At 40.9% G+C, this 14,814-nt stretch overlaps 1 protein-coding gene across 1 annotated transcript in view; it reads right to left on the bottom strand.

Annotated features, from left to right (window-relative positions):
- Positions 1 to 3,765, bottom strand: part of CMSS1 (cms1 ribosomal small subunit homolog) — a 381,170-nt gene extending 377,405 nt beyond the window's left edge. The window contains exon 1 of the mRNA XM_007095955.3: positions 3,568 to 3,765. Coding sequence (XP_007096017.2) covers positions 3,568 to 3,631 — 64 coding nt within the window. The 5' untranslated portion in view covers positions 3,632 to 3,765. The remainder of the gene's footprint in view (positions 1 to 3,567) is intronic.
- Positions 3,766 to 14,814: the final 11,049 nt, after the last annotated feature.

Below are 14,814 nucleotides of genomic sequence, written 5' to 3'. Positions count from 1 at the left end.
ATAAACAACATTGGAGAAACCACTTAACCACCTAGTGCCTCAATTTCCTCACCTATAAAACAGGGATAATAGTAACTACATCATGGTATACATGTGAAGATTAAATGAGCTAGTACACATAAAGCAGTCAACACAGTATCTGGCACATAAAAACCACTCAACAAATTAAGTTAGTATTATTATCTATAGTCTCCCTATACTGTATATAGAAGTGTGTTTACACTTGAGTTTTCTAGTTAGATGCTTGGTAAAAAGTAGCACTGAAGATTCAGAATGAGCTAGGGAAGCATATGAAAAGCACTCCTCAAAAAAATAGGGGCTGAGAATTTGGAAAATTGCTAAAATATCCTCTTTAAAAGTAGCTATACATGTGCCAGTCATTCCTAAATCTCTAACTCTAGACCTGACCCAACCCAGGAGCTCCAGACTCGTATACTGAGATGCCTGCTGGACACTTGACTTGGTAATTTAATAGGCAAGTTTTGGGGATAAAAAGGGAAAACGATCAATGTTCCCTTCAGTAATTGAACAATCACATGACCAATTCCAACTGCAGAAACTCTTGGCTCTGCTCCTTGAGTCCCAGATCCATGCTGGGAATGACATTCTCAGTTTTCAGCTTCATACTGAGAAAGTGCAGTTTGGTCAACTACATGAAACCTCAGGCGTTTTACCTGTTCACTTTAGCATTAATGTTTGGAAATTATGATTCTAATACATGTACTGTATACTATAAATCACTTCAAATAATTTCTTAAGGTGGACAGGAAGGAAGGAAACAAGTACAAGGAAATAAAATGAAATGTCAGATGCCATTAGATGACTCTTAGGTTCTGTTGTGTGAAGCAGACTGGCTGCACACTCTGCAGCAGAGGCAATTCTCGGTTGTCTTATTCTGGACCATGACTCCAACCACCAACAATAATGTCAAAAGGATGACATCCCAGGTGGACTAGGACAGTCCCAGCAAAATTCTAATAGCATGGCCTGTTGTTCTCAAAAATGTTTAACTGGGTGAGAAACTATACGTCTATCTATATACATGATCACTAAGAACTCTATAGCATCCAGCAGGCATGTGTGCACTTATTCAGCTAACATCTCCCTAACACCAGGTGCTAGGTCCCATGCTGGTCTCCAGTGCAATGCAGGATTCTAGCAAAAAAATGGTAAGTCCTGAATAGGCCTTAAGATGTATGCAAAAAGGGTGATAAACAGATCGAGAGCTTCAGTAAAAGCCTCTCACTTAGCACATCTAAGAAGACATGAGACCAGCAAAAATAGTAGATTTCCTTAGACAATAAGCAGATAACTGGATATGTTAGACAGATGTCATCCACAGTGTGTGTCAGTGTTTGGGAATCTGTATATTTGCATAGTTGGCTCTTGGAAAACATGCATAAGAATTCACGTCTGTGAATGTTGAGCTTTTGTTCTAGATGTAGATTATTGAGTGAATGACTAAATGCTTCTTGCTACCATAAGTGTGAATGGAAAACAGATCATAAGGAAATAGGTTTACTTTTATAAGCAAGTAGCAGAGCACACAACGGAATAAAGGCATCATTGCAACTCTCTTTCCTTTCTCTGACTTAAGGCACTATTTCCCCTTTGACCTTCAAAACAAAATATAGTTCACACATTTTAGGATGACACCATTAATGTAGTAGAATAAGGAAATCTGAGTTGGTTCAGTTGTGATTTCTTCTGATTTAGAAATACAATACAGATTACTTAGGCAAATCACCAGTAAAAAATCAAGCAGATCTCAAGGAAGCTTAAATGCTCACTATGCTTAAAAGCAGTTAACTAAGCAAATGCCCCTGAAACGCTTCAAGTCAACAATTTTCAAACCTTAATCATACAACTAGAAGGAATCTGAGGTGCAGGGTGATTCTAACTTACTACCTTGATGGGAATTCTGGCAACCTAGATGACGGAGGCTGCAGCACTTTATAATTCTAACTAGATCCAATGTTTACAACTGTTGGTTGATTAAAACCCTTAAAAACATGATCTCTAAGGACCCCTCAATTTACATATCATGATACTGAGGCTCGGCAAAGCCACATAGTAATAGGGGATAAAGTGTGACTTGGAAACTCAGGCACACTTGCATAACTTCATCCTAGACCTCTTCCTTGCTGTATGTTTCCAAGAACATTACTGAACTTTTCTTAGATTCTCATCCATAAAATTGAAAGTAACACTTATCTTTTAAGCATATTATGAAGATTAAATTAATTTGTATTTATGAAAATATCTGGCACATAATAAACACTCAATACACATTAATTTCTTTCCTTCTAAAGGGTGACTAACTTGAGAGACATACAGCTGGTAAGGGGCAAGAGGCAAGGCTAAAACCAAGAAATAGGATCCCCTTCACCACTCAAAAGGAATTCAATTTCTTAACAGACCTCTATACTTAAATCACACCATAAAATATAGCTTTAAACACCTCAGTTGAGGGGGTGGGGGGAAGGGTTATTAAAGTAAATATGGAACACTACAGCCTGCAAAGAAGAGTGTTTGTACCTTTAAGCACAGAATGATATTTCCTAGAAACAAGTTGCAAAAGAGAAAGTTTAATGAAGTATTACACTGGCTACCTTTTTAAGAATGACATCTGCTCAGTCTGTACCTGAGGGATGCCCTTCTGGAAACAATGCTGTAGAACTTTACATTTTTTAATGGATATTTCACAACACATAATTTCAAAATTAATATTTGCAGCATATATGGATCAAGTGTCAATCATGTACACTGCCCAGTGGACTGTACACATGAATCAGATTTTGGTTTTGTCCTAAAAAATCTTAGAATCTAGTAGAGAAGAGAGGCAGACTTTGGAGAATGATTAAAAAAGGTAACTGTATATTAACCCTTATGGAATCTGAAAAGTGCAAAGTCAGTAACCTGACATCTTTAGGTCTCATGTTCCTCTTCTATAAAATGGTTGAGTTCACAGGATGATCTCTATCTAAACCTCCTTCAGGGTCTAACAGTCCAAATAACATGATGATGATAGCAAGAAAAAACACAGTATATATTTACCTCGCACATATTAGGTGCCAAGTACTGCGCTAAAGTGCACCATTTGTATTATCTTTATTTAATCTTCACAACAATCTTTGCAATTAGCATTATTATCCTTCACGTACAGATGAGGAAAAGGAGACAAAACAGTCTAAGAGAGCTAGAGTTGCGATTTGAACAGAAGCAGTCTGAATCTAGGAGTTACCCTTAACCAATACACCCAAACTCCCTGTATTCACGAAAAATCTCTTATGTGTTAAATATGTAAAAGGAAGAGCTTGGGAAAAGGGTCCTTCCTTCCTGACTGGCGGGCAGAACTGAGTTAATGTCACACGGTTTCACGTTGTAATAAAGCTCTCGCACCACTTCCTCTGCGGTGCTCCTGCACTCCCACAGGTAGGCACCTCACCGCGGGGACAAACGCTTTGACCGCCAGAGGCGGACGGGGGCAGAGGCTTATCGAAGCACTTGGGGTGGGGCGGAGGGAGCTCAGAGGAGGCCCCGCAGCAGGGTGGGCAGAGCGGGTACCTGGGCTGCTGGCTGCTCCTGCAGGCTGGTTCTCCCACCACTCGTCTCCAAGATCGTCTGCCATCTTCAGGCGGGACTAGGTGTGGGTGGACCACCAAGGGAAAGCGGACAGCGTCTGGTCTTCTAGCAGCTTCCAAGCCGGGAGGCCAGCGTTGGCAGCACGCGCCGAGTCTCTTCAGACACCGTCGCCTCCGCCCCGTGGCGATGACGTCACACACCGCCCCGCCTCCCCAGGGCAGGCCTCCCCGCCCATCTTGTCGCAGTTTCCACACAAGTACTGATGGGCAAGATCTGTCTGTTAACTCACCCTCAGAAAAGCATAAAGACAAGAAAGCACATAACTCCAAAATAGATTATTATCTTTTTAAATAACTTAAAAAAAACTTTCTTAGTTTTTTTTTCTTTCTTTTTTTTTTTTCCCCTCTTGAAAATCTATTGACGAAAGTGTGAAACAGGATGCTAAGACAATTTTTCCCTGTTCCGTTTCAAAGAACTTGTGCAGCGGGAAAAAAAATCAGCACGTGGGTATGTTTTCGTTTGTGTGTCTGTGTTTGGGCGCCTGTGTTTGTATAGTTTGCTCTTAGGAAACGTGCACAAGCATTCATGATCATGAATGTTGGGCCTTTGCTGTAGATTGGTGTACTGCTCTTTTTTTACTATATGAGTTAAGAAAATATTGACTGGTCCGGAAGGGCTCACCCACGAAAAGACACAAGTGGTCCGGAGAGTTGAGTCGTCCGTCTCCCTTACGCTCTGTTCCATTAAGTTTGTTACCGCGTTTTGTGAAACAAAAGAAGGGAGTCCGTTACTGTTTAACTACAGGTAAGAGACTAGTACTTCTTAACTCACCTCCGATGTGAACTGGCAGAGATGGGCAGGAAATAGCTGCTGAGTGCTGAGGCCTCCTGTAAAGGAAGTGTGGACAATATTTTTTCAGAATGGTCTGCGTACACAAAAATCATTCGAAATTGTGTGAAATACACCCACAGAGCTTGGAATAGTGGTTTAAAGATGAGTAGGCTATGAACCTCCTTCCAGATGTCACCAACAAGAGTACAGGAGATAGAATTTGTAAGAATAAAGATCTAAAGGAATGATTGGATAGATCCTTGGAAATGACAAGGACAGAGGATCTTAATCATAAGGATAGGGTTAGCCATACGTGAAAAAATTACCCCAAATCCGCCTAATAGGTGGCTTATAAATGCGTTACTGATTAGACTTTATCCGTATGCCTTAAGTATGCCTTAAATGCCCTGAAAGGGAAGATATTAGGTATAAATGTGGGGAATATAAAATAATCTGTAATCATCAAAAGTAATGTGCCTTTCATGAGAAAATGTAGATGGCAGAAGATTTCGATGATTGATGGGTTATTGAAAAGGAAAGTTAAATAAGAAATACTAGTGTGGAAGAGGAAGTGTGGTGACCAATAAACTTATGAAATGACACTGGGAAATAAAAAAGAGACCACAATAGGATACTTTTTTTTATGCAGAAATTGACAAAATTAAAAAAAGTCAGACACTGGGGCTCCTGGGTGACTCAGTGGGTTAAGCACCTGACTTCAGCTCAGGTCATGATCTGGGGGTTCCTCGGTTTGGAGCTCTGCCTCTGGCTCTGTGCTGACAGCTCAGAGCCTGGAGCCTGCTTCCGATTCTGTGTCTCCCTCTGCCCCTCCCCCATTCATGCTCTGTCCCTCTCTCTCTCCAAAATAAACATTAAAATTTCTTTTAAAAATCAGACATTACCAAATTCTAGAGAGTACGTGCATCAGTGGGAATTCTTAGACCTGACTGTTGTGAGTGTGAATTGGTAATAACCACTTGGAAAAGCAATTAGGCACAACCCTGTAAAGGTAAACCTACATACCTGATGGTCCAGCAGTTTCCACTGCTAAATAGATATACTTGGGAAACTTTTGAACACTATAGAATATTCACAGCAGCACTGTTAGTAATAGCAAAAAAGCAGAAACAACCCAAATGTGTTTCTATAGGAAAATGGATAGCTATATTATAGCATCATCATTCAATTAAGCATAGGAAATGAATTAACGCACGGAATTATATGGATATATTTTTGGAAACATAATGCTGAGTTAAATGCCAAGTTTTAGATGCTATTTTGACATTCAAATACAGGGAAAACCAAAAACTGTTGAGACCAAAAAATACATATGTGATTTTAAGGAACTGGTAAACACAAAATTTAGGATGTGGAGTGGCCAGGAGATAGGATTAAGAAGAACAAAAGTAAATGTAAGTTATTGGCACAGGTAAAAGATAAGGGAAAAATCCACTTATACAAAATAGGTATTTTCAGTAGAGTTGAATTAGGTGCTATTTAAGAACTCACTAAGAATTCCAATTCACGACCCCAAATCTCAAATGACACAGCTTCCAGACAGTTCTGCTGCCTTTCCCATGTGAGTTCACTTTCCCACTGTCTCTGATCTTTTCCCAGGATCAGTCTTCCTCTTGTGCCCTGGATTCCAACCCCTTTCACCTAACCTTTTCCACTTCAGTAAGTGGCAGCATCGCCCTCTTGGTTGCTTTGTCATCTGATTCATTGGTAAGTTTGTTGGGATCAATCTTCAAAATATATCCTAAATCTAACCCTTTAACTAACCTTCTCATCACTTCCACCACTCAACCTTGGTCTGAGCCACTGTAATAGTCTTGTAACCAATTCCCCTGCCTTTTCTCTTTCCTCAGTCTTGCTTCCACACAAAAGGAGTGGAATCATTATCTCACTCCTCTTAAATGCCTTAGTTACCTCTTACCACACACCCACTCCCCTATCACCTCTCTGGATTAGAATTTCATCTCTCCTATTCACCACTGTGGCCCTAGGACCACTACAGTACCTGGCATTAATAGATACTCAAAATCTACAGACTGCCTCACTGAATTTGAACTTCCTTTACTCTGATTGTTTTATTTACCAAACAACCTGATAAGTTTGTTTCCCAAGTCAGCTTTCTGATCCATTTGCTTCAGGTTGAGGGTAGCTCATCTCTTCATTCCAGTGTTGAATATAGCCGTTTTCTTTTCTTTTCTTCTTCTTCTTTTTTAAAATATTGCCATTTTCTATGGGTGCCATGATGTAAAAAGGCTGGGAAAGACTGAGTTAGAAGGGAAGAAAAAAGTTTAAAGACTGGCTTGTGAAGGCTCACCATATGATGAAAAGAACTTAATTGAAGGCTGAGGTTCTTTGTTCTTGAACCCAGTCTATACATGTACTTTAGGGAGTCCATGAACCCCTCATAATGTATTTAAACTTTTGAATCATATGGATGATAATAACAGCAACAACAGCATGTTTCAGGTACTTTTCTAAGTACTTTATATCTTAATCATCTAATCATCTTAACTCCATGAGATACTATGCTGGACTGGATATTTTCCATTTACCATTCTCTACATTTCCATTTCCTAGAAGGCTGATGTAAATCTACCCTAAGCTCTGATTTCATATTTAGGTTCAGCAAGTTGGAGGCATCAGGAAGAAATCAAAAGATGAGAGAAAAATGACACCCTATGTTGTCCTCTTTTCAAGGCTGGGACTAGGGTGCTGCAAGCAGAGGCCTAATATGCAAAATGTAAAGGGGCACTCACTCACAGGCTGGCACTTGAATAAATGTGAGAGCAAGTGCCTCCTAAACGTTCTTCTGGAGGTACCTGCTTGCCTCATACTCGTCCTGGCACTTATCCTTCCACTGGAGGCCAAGGCTCCCTCAGACTTAGGGGTAGTAACAGGTTCCCACTCTTACTAGTTCTTGGGTTCTATGCCATCTGTTGTTTACCTAACCCTACCTCATCTTCATAAATACTTTTACTAAATTTTTTTAAATTGTACAACTTAAAGGGTTTGTTTCTGTTTGTTTCTTTGTTTGTTTCTTTGTTTTTTTCCCTGCCTGGACCCTAACTGAGAGATTTACTACTTTAGTTTAGGGTCTCCTAAAAACAGGCATGGATGCAAGTAGTTTATTTGGGATGTGATCGGGTGAGGGGGAGGGAGGGGGCAGGAATAAAGGCAGGGAGAAGGAGATAAGGAAGGAAGGATGAATATTAAACTGGTTATGTAACTGGTTTTTTATCCTCTTGAGAATCCTCTGAGAAACAATGTAGACTCTGCCTCAGAATTATCTTCAGGAAGGTGAAGTCTAGGGCATTTATCCACTGACTGCCATCCACCATTGGTTAAGGGTTGTCACCAGGAATTTGAATTTCCAGATACTTCCCAGGCTATGCTGCCACTGGAGAAAGTCCTGAGGCAGAAGAGCAGAATTACGTAACTCATCATGCTTGAGGTGGAATGCTAGCAACTTCCCAGAACTTTGTCCCATTGCTGGGCTGATTTCAAAGTGGGCTGAGGGGCACAAAAAGCATCTTCTCCATGTTTGTATTGTTATTCTCTCTATTTTATAGATGGTGAAACTAAGGCACAAGGAATTAAGTTAACTTGCTCTAGTCACCCATCCAGTAGGTGGTTTCCCATTTGCCTATGGCTTTCATAACAAAAATGACCCGCGTCCACTGGAATAGGGAAAAAACAGTATAGAAAAAAGGAAGAACTGAATTGAAGATCATCACCATCAGTTTGCTACTATGGTTTGGAAATAAAATGGTGAGGAAAAGAGAACCAAGAAATCATTTCAAGTCCTAAAAAATGAAAGTATGATATCATCTTTGATGAAACTAGCACAACAAAAATGAGGGAACATTTTAGGGGTGAAATGGTGAATTTGCTCTTAGAGGAGGTGGAAACAGACAACAAACAAATCAATAGGTAATTTCAAATGATAAAAGTACTGTAAGGGAAATAGCTGCACTTGTGACCTGGGTGGAAAGGTTAGTGGAGGAACATGGCAAGACAGGAGGATGGAAAGGGAGGCAGGGCCAGACCTGGAAAGGCTTCTTAGCCATGGTAAGGATTTCAATGAGGAGGCCTTGGGGGACTTTTAGGCTGGGAGATGTGCTTGAATTTTCAAAGCTGCCTAGTGTGCAGGAACAGTAGAAGCAAGAAGACCAGGTTGGAGACTGTGGCAGTTACCCAAGTAAGAGAGCAGTTGCTTGCAATATGATGGTAGATGTAGAATGGAAGAGAAGTGAGACTGGATGAAATCACTTAGACAATGCGGAGAAGAGGAAAGGGTTCCTGGGTGCAGTGTACTGACTATATCCCACCTCCTACCCCACCCCCAAATTCATGTTGAAATCCTAATGCTAGTGTGATGGTATTTGGAGATGGAGCCTTTAGGAGGTAGTTAGATGATGAGGGTGGAGCCCTTGTGAGTGGATTTAGTGCCCTTATAAGAGGCCAGGGAGCTAGCTCGTTCTTTTCTAGCATGTGTGGACAGCAAGGAAATGGCCCTCTCTAAATCAGGAAGAGGGCCCTCACCAAGAACCTGACCATGCCAGCACCATGAACTTGGGACTTCCAGCCTCCTGAATTGTGAGAAAGCTAGCCAGTCAATGGTAAAGCATATGGCAGCCTGAAATGACTAAGATACTGAGTGTCCACTATTCTGACATCAGATAGAGGAAACCTAAGAGCCCAGGGGGGATGGCTAGAGAGGGAAGAGAAGAACCAGGCAGAATCATGTGATGTCATGGAAGCAAGGAAGAAGAGTGGTCCCCAAACAAACGTGTGCTACTAAGAGTCAAGAAAGAGAGGGGATAATTATAGGAATCAGGTTCTTACAGAGAGAAACAGTTGGAGATCCAGAGCCAAGGGAGAGATGCAATATGATGGGAGCAGGGCCACTTGATTGCAACCAGATTTGATGGCATTCCTGTCTTGTTTTTTATTTTTTGTAATTTTATTTTTTATTTTGAGAGAGAGCGTGCAAGAGCATGAGTGGGGGAGGGTTAGGGAGAAAGGGAGAGAGAATCCTGAGCAGGCTCCGCACTGCCACTCAGAGTCCGACTTGGGACTTAAAGTCACAAACCAAGAGATCATGATGACCTGAGCAGAGATCAAGAGTTGGATGCTTAACCAACTGAGCCACCCAGGCGCCCCAATGGCATTCCTGTCTTGTAGCTTCTATTTTCTCAATGAATTCTGAGATCTAATAATGATCTGGGACAGTGGTTCCCAATTCTGGCTCTATGGTGGAATTTCCTGGAAAGATTTATTAAAAATTCAAACTCCTAGGTACTGCCTCCCAGAGGTTCTGATTGAATAAGTCCTAGTTGGGGCCTGAGAATTCAGTTTAAGAATGCTCTGGAGATCTGATGTGTTGCCAGTTTGGGGAATGACAGATCTCTGGCATTAAGTGACATTTTAATGGCAAAAATGATAGGGGAGAAATGAATCAGGTAGGTTGCCATGATATCTTTCTGCAAGTGTGTTTTTCTTATCAAGTGACCCTTTACAGTGATTTTGTCCACAATAAATAACCACTGACACACCCTCTCTCTTCCCCACCACACACCATCTTTGACATCTGTGTGAAACCAGGGGTTCCCTTGAAATTTATTCTTTACCATGGTATTTGGATTTGATTTGTGTAGATGGTATTAGGGTTGAATCCAATTTCACTTTTTCTTCTGGAAAAGCAGTAGTCCTAGCACCATTCATTTAAACTGACTTTCCTTTCTTCCATAACCTGCAATGTAGCTCTGTCATAGACCCAAGTGACCGTGTGTTTGTGGGATAGTTTTAGGACCTCATGTTCTGCTCTACTGGTCATTTCTATCAATATTCTGATGCCACAGTGTGTTCATTAGCCTTTTCATATTTTCCATACTGTCATCTCTGTTTTTACCTTCCGGGTAAAATTGCTAGTTCACTAACTGTCTCTTCAGTTATAACAATATGCAGTGCTAAACCCAGTAGATTCAGAATAGATTGTATATATTTCGGGAAAAACACTCTTGTATTTTTCCTTTGCTCTTACACTAATATCACACTCACTGGGCATCTGATACAAGGTGTGTGTGTTTTCCACATATCAAACAATTCTCTGACACCACACCAGTGAGGTATCCTATAATGCAATTCAGTTCTGACACTAACCAGAGTTAGCACAGACCCCAGAGATTAAGAGCTCAGTCTTGTAAGACAGCCCACCTTCCACCTCGTATTGTCAGGTTGTCATCTGTGCTTCCGACATACTGGCTATAATCAGAGCTTCCCATGACCTCCTTGTTGGGTTTGATCGTTTGCTAGAACAGCTCACAGAACTGGGAAATACTCATGGTTATCAGTTTATTCTATAAAGGATACAGATAAACAGGAAGATGAAAATATGCATAAGGTCCAGAATGGTCTCAAGTGCAGGAGTTGGGATATGCCACCCCCCATATGTGTGAATGTGTTCACCAACCCGGAATCTCTCTGAATGCCATACTTTTGGGATATTTACGGAGACTTTATTACATAGGCATGACTCATTAACTTAATTTCCAACTCCTTTCCCCTTCCTGGAAGAGTGGGGAGTGGGGCTGAAAGTTACAAGCTTCGAATTATGACTTGGTCTTTCTGGTAACCAGCCCCACTCCAGGAGCCCATCAAGTGACATTTTATTAGAAAAAAAGACTCTCCTATCATGCAGGAAATTCTAAGGAATTTAGAAGTTCTGTGGGTCAGGAGCCCGGGTCAAAAACCAAATCTTAGAACAAAAGATGCTCCTCATGCCCTTATCACTTAGGAAATTCCTAGGGTTTTAGAAGTTAGTACCGGGAATGGGGGGCAGAGACATTGTCCTTTTATTCAAACCACACTCTTTTTTCATTATTCACTATTATTTTGAAGCAATACTGTGAATACCCTGCTCCATTTTCCCTTGGCCCATGTCTAAGCTTCCTTGCAATTATGGTAGACCATTTCCATCATGCTGACAGCTTCTCCCCCTGAGCATCCCTACTGTCTGCTTCTCTGGCACCATGGGAGCTTGCTGAGCCCAAGATTTAAAGAAGTTAAGGCTCCCAAGGGCAACTAAAGGGAAACAGGCACTAGTAGATAATTGCTCCAGGTTCTCTGTCCTTCAGTGGGACAATTCTGAGATGCACTTTACACAGCTTCTTAAAGTGTCCCAAGATGGACACTTTATCACCTTTTCTGTATTTCTGTATTCTGTATTTCTGTATTTCCCAACTCTTTCTCTTTTCCCAACTCTCTTACTTGTGCTTCCTGAGATCATCTCCCACATAATCTACCTGCACCCAAGTCTGTCATAGGGTCTGCTTTGGAAACAACCTAAACTAAGATAGTTAGAATTAGAAATACCCTAGAAAGCAGACCCTCAAGACAAAATTTTGGTATCTTTTTACTACACTGATTAGATGGCAGCAAAGATGTGATTGGTAGTGGTGAAAAAGAGTGGTAAAAACCTCTGGTGTACTGTAGCATCACATCTACTAAGACACAGTCACTTTACCTGTGGCAGATTAGGATGAGGTACAGATTGAAGGGAAAACTTGTGTCGTGTGTAATAACTTCAGCACTTAAAAAGTATGGGGCAATTGTAATTATAAAGATTGTGGAGTTGGCTGGGTGTTGTTAACTGCTCTAACAGCTTTGGGGAAAGAGAATGATAGGTTCTTATCAACTCTGAACATGTTAAGAAAGCCAGAAATTCTTCTTCCTGTAATTAGAGGCCATACTGTACTTACCATTCAGCCAAAAATTTGATTCAAAGGTGGCAGAATTATAAAGAGATTGAATGCTCAGGTTGACATGTTTCCTGTGCTAATGTCAAGTCCCAAAAAAGGAAGGAGAGAGACTCTGAGATTGAGATGGGGACATTTGGGCAGATGTGCTTGAGATCTCTGAGCCTCTGAATTTCTGAGCCTTCTGGGAATTCAGAGAAGGGTCTTTTCCCCCTTGCTGGAAGAAAGTGGCCTTCCATTACCTAGAGATCATTTAAGGTCTCATCTTGGTTGCCTCACAAGATCATGTTTGAGCCCTCACCTCCCCTCATTGCTTCTTCACCAATAACTACAATTAGATTTTAGCACAGACAGTAAAAAGTGTAGTCTCTATTTATTCACAAGAAAATTATTTATTCACAAGAAAAGCTACAGATTAATATATGTGTCAATAGGAACCAAGAATTTCATAAGGTAATGGATCTTGAGAGTACTAGACTAGCAGTGTGTAAAGCTGGGTAGAAGAGAGGTTATTGATATAGGGACACTCTGCAGTGACTAATGATTTAATGTCTCAGTAAGTCCTAACACCCTTTAAGAATGGCAGCATGAAGCTTAGACATGCTGGTAATCTATAGTAAAGGAGATGTCAGAATTACTTTGGCAGATTATTAAGGATAGGGTCAGGAGGCTCAGAGTAGTGGGCTTCTTAGAATGGTTTTATTTTGTATGACCAGAGAACCTACCAGCTGACTGTTCCCTGAGAGAGCCTAGAGGACATCCTTTCATTAAAGCAGTAAGATTGCAATAGTGAGTAGGTATTGACATAGTTGACGGACTCAATGGTAACTGTCCTGTGCAGGCCAGAGATGACAGTAGGAGATGCCATAATGTCAGTGAGTGAGTGATAGAGTTTCAGAACAGCAAAGGTAGTTGGCAACACTTAACCATCAAAAGCAAATGTAATTATCAGTCAGGGATCCTTAAAATGTAGGGTATCTATGATATTCTATAGACCATGGATATTCCTAAGGGCAAGATAGATCAGAAGTTAATGAGGTCTTGCTTGACCTATGTAACAACAATGGAAACAACACAATTAAGAACTGGTGAGCACAAGGCAGATGTCAACTGCCAAAATGGAAAAACACGGTCTCTGGACCTGTTTCCAGATATGAGCCAGTTCTCAAATCCAGAGCCCATTGATTAAAGGAAATATGAGTCCTTCTGAAGAAGTTCTCTGCAATGCCACCAGTGTATGCACTGCGTACTCATACGTTTTCCAAGGTAACCTGTGGCCTTTCTTCAGAGTAATGGTACATTGAAAAAATGGAAAATACCCAGCTCTTTATTTTTTTTTTTATAAATTTTTTTTAACGTTTATTTATTTTTGAGACAGGGAGAGACAGCATGAACGGGGGAGGGTCAGAGGGAGAGGGAGACACAGAATCTGAAACAGGCTCCAGGCTCTGAGCTGTCAGCACAGAGCCTGACACGGGGCTCGAACTCACGGACCGCGAGATCATGACCTGAGCCAAAGTCGGATGCTTAACCGACTGAGCCACCCAGGCGCCCCAATACCCAGCTCTTTAAAGGGCTGTTGAATACAGGGTGAACTGCATTGATGCAGGAAATCCTATAACCTCCCATTAGAGTAGGCATATGGTTGCAAAGTGATAAAATCCTGGCCCAAATCTGTGCCATGGTGACTCCAATTAACTTATGGTCATCTCTCCAGTTGCTGAGTGCATAAGTGAAATGGATATATTTAGCAACTGGTAGAACCATCACACTGATTCTCAGATCTATGAAGTAAGAACCATTAGTGTAGGAAAAACCAAGTGGAAGTCCCTGAAACTGCCTCCCTCCACCCGACTCCTGAGCAAAGATAGTAAATTGGAAACCCTATCTCACACCAGTGGAAATGCAGAGATTAATGTCCGCCTAAAAGACTTAAAGGCTGCAGGGGGTTGATGATCCTAAGCCAGATGGACCATGAGAAATGATGGGCTATCAAAATTAAACGGTATATGTAATCATAGAGTATAGATACCAGGTGTTGTTATCTTTGATTGAATCTATCAACATAGCTTCTAGTACTTGCTATGTGATTTAGCTCAGAGCCTGGAGCCTGCTTTGATTCTGTCTCCCTCACTCTCTGCCCCTCCCCCACTCATGCTTGCTCTCTCTCTTTCTCTCTCTCTCAAAAATAAATAAATGTTAAAAAATTTTTTAAAAAATCCTCAGCAGGAAAGAAAATCAAAAGCAATTTGCATTCACTTGGGAAGATTGAGTTCATATTTACTCAAAACTGTGAATGCTTTCCTATATACACTCCCAAGGTTGATCAGCTCTCTTGCTCTTTGTCATAATATAATTCAAAAGGACTTTATTTTTCCTCAGAGTATCACATTGATCCATTGTATTGATGATATCATATTAATTGGATCTAGGGAGCAGGAAATGGCGAGTATTCTAAGTGCCCTAGTAAAATACATGTATGCCCAAGGCTGAGATAAGTTACAGATGTTTAAGAGCCTGCAACATTGATCAATCACATTTTTAGGAGTGTGGGTACCTGAGGTATGATATATGGATATCTGGATATCTGGATCCATGCCTGGATATCTCCTTCAAGATAAAGGAA

This window comes from Panthera tigris, chromosome C2 (genome assembly GCF_018350195.1).
Source record: "Panthera tigris isolate Pti1 chromosome C2, P.tigris_Pti1_mat1.1, whole genome shotgun sequence".
NCBI classification, from domain to species: Eukaryota; Metazoa; Chordata; class Mammalia; order Carnivora; family Felidae; genus Panthera; species Panthera tigris.
Note: the sequence above shows the minus strand (reverse complement) of the source record. Positions and strands in the feature narration are given on the sequence as shown.